This window comes from Alligator sinensis, unplaced genomic scaffold (assembly GCF_000455745.1).
Source record: "Alligator sinensis unplaced genomic scaffold, ASM45574v1 scaffold983_1, whole genome shotgun sequence".
Lineage (NCBI taxonomy): Eukaryota > Metazoa > Chordata > Crocodylia > Alligatoridae > Alligator > Alligator sinensis.
The window spans coordinates 1,659,495-1,668,431 of record NW_005842015.1 but is presented as its reverse complement, the minus strand read 5'-3'; the positions used below and the strand labels follow the sequence as shown (position 1 = coordinate 1,668,431).

The 8,937-nt window shown below is 41.7% G+C and overlaps 1 protein-coding gene across 1 annotated transcript in view; it reads left to right on the top strand.

The window, feature by feature from the left end:
• SLC22A18 (solute carrier family 22 member 18) overlaps nt 1–8,937 on the top strand; it is a 105,448-nt gene that overhangs the window by 64,485 nt on the left and 32,026 nt on the right. Inside the window, 2 exon segments of the mRNA XM_025202121.1 lie at nt 1,371–1,486; nt 2,737–2,847. Coding sequence (XP_025057906.1) covers nt 1,371–1,486; nt 2,737–2,847 — 227 coding nt within the window.

Below are 8,937 nucleotides of genomic sequence, written 5' to 3'. Positions count from 1 at the left end.
CCTGGGATAAAAGCTTTGCCAGGTGGCTGGGGAAGGTGTCAGTATTACCTTCCCTCAGTACACAGCAAAGCACATCTCTGTGACAATTTCCTTTCCATGTCAAAGGCATGGTTGAAATACAGAACCCACCACCTGTAAATGCAAAGCTCCCTGGAAAATCCAAAAATGCAGGGAAAAATCCTGGAAAAACATAAGCCTGTTTATATATTGGTTCCGATTGTCATAGGAGTTCTGAACAGACTGTGTTTCATCCGCAAAGATACTTCTTTCATCTCCACAGCTTCTCAAAGTGAACCCTGATGGTCCATGGGGAGTCAGTATGCTATATGGTAGTGATCTCATGTTTGTCTTCCACAGTTAAACTGCAACAAATTATGGCTAAACATACATTTGATTTACTCCTGAGATTGCTGTTCTTTGAAAGTAATTGCAGAGGGAGCCACAGAGATGCTATGTGATTGTGAATGAGAGGGGAGGCAGGTTCTGAGATCATAGCTGGGAACAGGATGTAGCCTGTTGGACAATGCCTCTGTTAAAAGGTGTTGCATCATCTTAAAAAGAAAAGAAAAAAAAAGCCCTAGTCTAAATTATCAAGAGTTTCTGTCCAGGCTTTTACAGTGCGCTGTGCTGGCATTAGCCTGTTTTCTTGGTTAGGCAGGAGACCTTCTTTGACACCCTTTCTCGTTAATATTAATTTATATCCTAACTCCCTAGCAAATTATTAAGGGAGCTGCATTATCATCAATAAACAAAACTGATTCATCCAAGTATGAAACATAATAAAGAACCTGAAAATCAAACACACAACTTGACTTTTAAAACCGTTTTTCTAATGTGCTGTTTTCTAGCACCTGTACATACAGGGCATTTGTACACGTTTGCACTGCAGCGCCAGGTGCTTTTAAAAGAGCCCTGTGCTGAAGGGCATACATTTGTATAAACGGCAAAATGCACGTCAGCACTGAGAAAGTGGCGGTGGCGCGCTTTTGAACTATTCCGTACTTATGATGAATTGTGGGCTTCCATTGAAATCAATAGAACTGTCTTCATAATAAGGTGCCAGAGTGAATAAAAAGGGTATCAGAATCTGTCCCATTGCAGGACTGAATGAATCCTACTGAACAATTTGTTATATTTATAAGGTGGCACTTTCTAGCACTTACAGGTAAAAAAGCATTGTCAGACCATGGACAATCATATAAAATCCTGATCTTGCAAACACTTAAATACCTGCATAATCTTTCTCATTGTGATTTTAGTGGGAATACTTCTCATGCACTTAAGTTGCCGCAGGATCAGGGCAAAAATACTTTTCCTTCATTAAATTAGATCCATTGCATTTATATTGTTAATGTTCTTTCTGTTCACAGCATTTACTTTCCTTCATACATTGCACTAGTGGGAAGTCTCATAAACACAGTGATAGTAATGACCTGCATTCCTGCTCACACGAAGCCAAAGTCAGAAGGACGTGCCATGCAGCAAAGTGAGTGTTAACTATTTGTGAACAATAGTTGTAGGAATGTAGAAGGGCAGTTTACATTAATTTAAAGACAGAATTGAAAGATTCTAGTTGTGCCTAGGGGTAAACAGAAGCAAACTTCACCTTCATCTGCTGTCCCAGAACACCTCAATCCTGGTTCCTCATTCTTACCTGAGAAGACAGGGTTCATGGTACAAGTTTGCAGCAGAGAATAAGGTTTACACTGATAGTAAAGATAAGACCACCTAGCTGCTTTTCAGTTAAGACCAACCCATTAAGCACTTGAACTAGGCCTTCCAGCGGCCAAACGCTGATCCCTTATAATCCACTCTACAAACCACATTTGTTTGTAGATGAGTCTAATGCTCCAAAGATATTCATCCAGCCTTCACTGATCCTTTCAAGAGTTTACTCTGTAGACAATGGCATATGGAAAGTATATTCCATATGCATTGACTAGTTTGTTATGCCACATTGCAGAAGCCTTCTTGAGAGTATTTTAAAAAATAATAGTGTGTGGAGCTAAAAATGAAAAGGATGATTGTGAGAATGAGAAAGGGTGAGAAAATAGAAATGTCATGAAAATGTCCTCTCATGTTACCAAATACCTGGGGCTGGTAGGAATGGGAATGGATTGTAGGATTTTTGAAATGCATGATGCAACATCATCCTCTCCAGTCAGGTCTCTCACCTGCACTGTAAGCATCTATCGCACATTCATAGAATCATAGAAAAATAGGACTGGAAGGGATTTCAAGAGGTTATCTAGTCCAACTCCCTGCTCAAGGTACGATCACCATAGCTTGAGAAGGAGGTTGGACTAGATGACTCACTGAGGTTCCTTCTAGTCACATTTAGCATTCTGAATTTGCTTTGGACACCAAAAACCCACTGGGACCAGTGTGGTTCCCCAAGCATAGAACCAATGCCAGTGGGGCAGGAGAATCTGAGACCAGAAGTGTAGCAAGGGAAGTGCCAGTAGCATACTGGTATCAGGCACCCTCACATTGGCCAACTCAAATAGAGGTAACTATGTAGTAGCACATCCGGTTGCAGGGGAGGGGGAGTGCTGTGCATGTGACCTCAGTGGGTGCCAAAATGCCTGGCTATGGCTCTGGCTGAGATGCAGAAAAGACAGAAGGAATTTTTCCCTGTGCAGATTTGGCTGTGAACATGATCAGGCAATGTATTGGTTTCATGTTTCTTGCTTTTAGACTGTGTAAATAGGAGGTGATTCTCTGTTATTTCCCTAGATGCATCACAGTCTGGTAGTGTGTTTAGCTTCAGAGAAATCCTACGCCTGCTGAAGCTTCCAGGAGTAATGGAAGTTTTCATAATCAAGGTCCTTTCTGGACTTCCTACAGGTACTTCCCCACTTAATCTGTGATCATTAAAATATTTGAAATTACATGGCATAAAGCACGAATCCAGATCTATTTGTTTTTTGTGAGTTGCTTAAAGGCCCTTTACATTTGGTCTTTAGGGTCTTAGAAAGGAGTGGGACTGCTATTTGTTCTGCTGAAGCTTTATCTAATTTGGTGGTTACATACTTCAAGACAGTAATTCTAGATTTAATTTATAACAGCAGATTTTCTCCCACATACTTCCTATGTGTCCTTAGACAAATCGCTTAATCTTGCAACCTTAGTTCCTCCTTGGTAGACCTGGGAGACAAAGATAATTTAATTTCTTCCTGCCCCTGTTTGGTTTATTTAGACTATAAACTCTTCAGGGCAGAAACTAGACCAAATTGTTTGCACTGTGCCTAGGACAGCATGTCCTGATTTCAACAGGAGGCCTCTAAGAACAAAGTAATAATGTATTTTAAACAATGAGGAAGGAACAAACTAGATATGCAGCAGCTACTATTCCAACAATGTTTCTTAATTGATATATACATATTGATGAGTCGACAGCTTCCATGATTTTCCTTTCCCTTGATGGTATTGCTTATTAGTGAATATTACATTGCTCAAAAAGATATTCCTCTTGCCTTCCACATGTTGTGTTAGGAAGCTGCCAACATCCTGTATATGAACAAAGAATCTGTTTATCATGTTGCTTCCCTTGAGTTGGTGATAGTCTTTGCCTGGTCCTGCCTCCGCTTTGCCAGTCTAAAAGTTCTTTGCTCACAATTTAGCACCTTTTGAGTTCTCTTTACTTTAAGGCATTCTGAAAGTCTGCATAGAGACTGCATAAGTCTGCATTAAGCCAGCACCTGAAATGTGTAAATGATGACATAAGGAAGCGGGGAGGATTCTCAGCCTGTCTCACTTGGAGAATCCTCAAGATTCTTTTTTGCTAAAAGTGTGCAAAAGCACCATAAAAGTCCATGCAGATTCAGGAACTAAAACATTGAGCAAGTTCCAGACTCTGGCCATAGAAACTGTGATAGATATGCAAGCTGTTGTACACTTGCAGAAAAGTGGAGGCCCTTTAAAAAAGGAATCTCTTATCTCACACGGAGACACTCAGGAAATTTCAAACACAGTAACTTTGAAAGTGAGGGAGTCAATCCATGTAAGTTATCATATTAAACCCTTATGTGGGCATTCTTACACTAAAGTAAGTGATTTAAGTTTGCTGTAGTCTATTCCAAATAAACATAAACCAGTGTACCTCTAAATGAGACCGTCCCTATTGGAATGATGGCCCTTTATATGCATTAATTTCACAGCTTTCGTCAATTTGTCCCTTTGTAGACAAGCCCTTAGGCTGCCTATACACGTGCTTGTTTGTGTTCTAATTAGAGCACATCGGAGCAGACTCAATCAAGTCTGCTCCATGTTCTAATTAGAATGCTCCAACGCTGCTTCATCATCGTGTGTATTTAACCCCCACACGTTTCTAAATGGCCACAGGGGCGCTTTATCGAAACCTTATCAAATGGGCTTTAGATAAAGCATCCTGCAGCCATTTTAAAACATGGGTACTTAATACACATGACTGTGAGCCATTTTGATTACAGTAGCTGTCCAGGAACTGCTCTAATTAAAATGTTCCACCCCCACCTCTGAGCACATGTATAGGTAGCCTTTGTGTCTAAATAGAACAAAATTTAATTTGTTTGTGCAAATAGATATTTTGGGAGGGGTTGAAGCAGAACAAATGAGTGAGATAACATTTCAGCTTTCCTGGGCCTCATAAAATGCTTCTTGTATTCCCTGGGAAATCTCCTAATTGGATGAGAAACAGAACTGACTAATTTTCTAGAGGAACCTTAAAAGGAGGAAAGGATTGCTGGATGTCTCTTTTTGCTTGCACTTTGATTTGACTGAGAACACTGAGCTTTGTGCAACCTAACACCTCTATCCAAAGAAAATCTACCAGAAGAAAGAACAGCAAGAGGGTAAGGCCAAAGGAAAACCCAATCCCTCAACTGAATGCAGCTTGACATTAGTTGCAGGTATTGAGCCATTTATAAAACTACAGTGTGTTTTACAGAACAACGTGGCACTCTTAAAGGGGTTCCTGAATCCAGATGTTGGTTTATAGTCATATTTTAATAAACCTGAAATGACAGCCCAGTACAATCTGCAGTACGATATCATATATCAGTCCTTGCAGCAGCTTTCCTCCAAAGGAACCCTAAAATGCACTTTATCTCTAAGCATTATGCAGCACTTCTGAAGTGCAACATCCAGTGTTGTGGAACACACCAACTATTCTAAACAGGCAGCAATTCATTATGCCAGTGAAAGGAAAAAATAAGGAATAACATTTCCAGCAAGAACAAAAAATCAAGGGAAATATTAGGAAAGTAGAATGTAGTTAATGAAGCTGGCATTTGGGCATCTTGCAGGGGATTATAATTTAACACTTGAAAAAAATGTCAGATTTTTCAATGACAGAAGCAGTCAGGGTCTCATTTGAATGACTGCATCAGTCTCCTGTTATGCGCCACATTGGCATAGCAAATCATTGACACACAAGAAAGAGTGACACCTTTTACATTTCTGTCACTCCTAATCCCTCACTTCAGGTCTCTCATCACATTTCTGACCAGATAATCCCTAGCCAGAGGCAATTTGACTGTTGTTCACTTCTTTGCACTTCACTGCTGGAGGCTAAACTCCAAAGAAACCTTCTTATTTATCTTCATCTCTCTCCTGCAGCCATATAATTATGAGTTAATTCTATTGTCTAGATTATAGGCCTACTTTTATTTACCATGTAAACAAGCTTGTGATGATATAAGGGGCAAGTCTGCAGTCCCTCATTTATCTTGCTCTTTTCTATAATTACTTTGAGTAAAACAATTAGAGCCTTACCAACTAAGGTATGTTAAAAGAAGGGTTGTGAATCTCTCAATGCTTCACCCAGAAGTAAAGATGGAATGACCCAGTTAATAATGGAAGCCTCTACCAGTCACTGATGGGGTGGGGCATTCTACCATGTAGGCCAATACTACATTCTCTGCTTAATTGGGAACTATGCCCCATTAAAACATTGTAGGCAGGGGAAAGACAGAAAGCAAAATGGATAAAGGTTAACATTTTCAAATGGGCAGATATTTAAGAGTTGGTGGCCAAAGATACAGACAAGCATCAGCTAGGACTTTCCAAAGCATGGAGATACCTGACACCATTTGAATCAATAGAGCTTGATTTAGGGCAGGCAGTTAGGGCTGGACAGATCCATAGAGGTATTTTTCCACTGGACAGGAAGTTAGGTATAGGAATTAGGGGTGTGCGAAATGAGCTGTATTCAATTTGGATTTAGATTTGACCTGAATCAGGGACAGTGATTCGATTTGTTGATTTGGATCACTGTCCCTGATTTGATTCAGCTGAACCCGAAGATTCGATGCTGATTCAGAGAATCAGCGATTTGGACATAAACACAGCTTTAAATGTTTTTTCTACATACCTCGAGGTACCAAGCATGGCTCGTGAACACTGTGATGCTGGAGTGGATGGAACGTCCCACAGGAGTGTGTGGGGGGGGGAGGGGGCGGGGGGGTGCACATGCTTGGTGGCGAGCCTGGAAGCGGACCGGAAGTACTTCTGGTCCACTTCCAGGTCCACCGGGGAGCCCACAGGGGCTCCCCCACCCCACACCCTGCCTGGCTCAGCAATTGGCTGAGAGGGGACCCTGGGTGCCCCCAACAGACCCAGGAGGCACCAGTCGCTGAGCCAGAGGGGCACCAGGGGTCTCCAGCGCGTTCTCCAGCGGACCTGGAAGTGGACCAGAAGTGCTTCTGGTCCACTTCCAGGTCTGCTGCCGAGCACGTTGGGGACCCAACCGCGCTCCTGTGTGATGCTCCATCTGCCCCAGGATCACAGCATTCATGAGCCGCCTGCTACCTTAAGGTATGTAGAAAAAACATTTAAACGTGTCTATGTTCGAATTTCCGAATCTCTCTGAATCAATTCAGGGTGTTCCAATTCGATTCAGAGAGATTAAAGGGTCTCCTGATTTGATTCAGAGATTCGGCCACTGAATCAGGCTGAATCTCCACCAAATTGAATCAGGGACCTCTTTGGCACATAGTCAGTATGGGCTGTGTATTCACTACTTCTTCCTTCTTCCCCTGAGGTCTCTGGGATTTGCAGTCCATAATCACAGAAGCAGGACTCTGCAGAGTTGCTCGTGACTTCCTTTTTCTGCTTACAGGTGCTTCTAGGATTTGTGGTCCACAGTCACAGGCAGTAGTAAGTTTTTAGCAGGGCAGGGTAGGGCAGCTCTGTACTCAGGGAAAAGGAAGTTTAACCCCCACTCCCTGGCCCCAGATGGGGTTTGCCTGTGGGCAGGGGGGGGAGGGGCTGTCCCTGCCTCCTCCCTACCTTCCCAGCCCTTCTCTGCTGGAGCAGACAGCACAGCCTAGCCCAGCCCAGCCCAGCCCAAGGCTGGAAAGCATGCTGGGGGACTGTGATTTAACTTGAACTAGGAAGGGGTCTGGAACAGAAGTTTCATAAACCAGTTTGACCCAAATCAGTTAAGCCTAATACTGCATTCAACCAGGTTCATCTTACACCAGTTTCAGCCATTTTGAAACTGGTTTATGTGCACTGAACTGCTGTTTTGTTATAGGTTTAAACCAGTTTCCAATCACTTAAACCGGTTTATGTGTAACTTGTCCCTAGCCAAAATGAGCACCCCACAGTCCCCAATTGCTATTGATGCTGATAGGCAACATATATGCCCTCTATCTGTACATCCCAGACAATGTAGAAGTGATATATCACTTGGTGGTACTTCAATAGCCATCTGAATTCTGATGACTGGCCAAGATAGACCAAGGCTGAAAAGTTATGAATAATGCAGTCATCTAGTCCAAAGGTTTGGTTAATGTAAATTGGTGTAGCTCTATGGACTTCAGTAAAATTACACTGATTTGCCTCCACTGACGATCTTGGCCATTATGTCTTACAGACATGCTGCATTCTTCCAGACACCATAACCTTAAGCTAAAACTTCCCTTTAATGGAATTCTTCCATTAGCCATATATTTATGTGTCAAGATACCTCAAAAGCTACAATAAGCAATAATCTAGCTATAGGCCTAGACAAGCAGAATAGAATTAGCCTTTGGGTGAATGTACAGCATTATAAAGAGGAAATTATTATCTTTCTCCTCACAAATACAGGATAACTGTACAAGATCTTTCTACTGTAATAGGATTTGTGAGTCATGACAAGCCACAAACTGTTTTCCAATCCTCAAACATCTTGTGGTGTAGTTTATTTTTTCCTAATTATGTGCCAGCCTATAAACCCTACAGTTAATAGGTCAGTGTACTTCTAATTCATGGTGTCTTGATGTTTAGATACAAAACCATAAAACTACAATTTCATGTTATGTGATAGTATGCATTATGGAATGGCTTAAGAGTCTCATTAACTTATACTATTTCAGCTTTTGGAGGATATTTGTCGTCTGGTTCAGTGTGGGGGCATGCATGAATGAGGGAGAGAGAGAGAGAGGGTGTGCATACTTGACGAAGGGAGAAATACAAACATTATTTTTATATAAGGATCAGTGAGTGAGCATTTTTCTAATATCCTTTCCAGAAAATTAAATTGAAAAGTAGAGTCAGTATATGCTGTGTCTGTCCATGCTTCACTTACTGCCTCTGTGTGCTAACAACATTAGAGATGCATGAGAGACAGAGAGAAACTCCATGTGCCAGTGAAGTCATTGACTATGGGTACAGTAAAACCACTGTATTTAATGTAATGCCACCAGATGGTTTCCCAGACACTATGTCCAGTGGTGAAAATCTCAAGTTAGGCAAAAAAGAATGAGGATTTTTATGAAATTATTCCAAAGTTACCATCTTGTCTGAACAAATGTTTTTTTATTTGTGCTGTGCTAACATTTAGCCTGAATTGCACAACAAAACAACAGAGCAACTTTCAACAAGCAGCTCTATCTAACTCCCAGAGTATAACAAGGTCAGGGTCCCAGGAGTAGCCTTGATGGCCGCTGCCAGCTCTACAATCATGCCCCT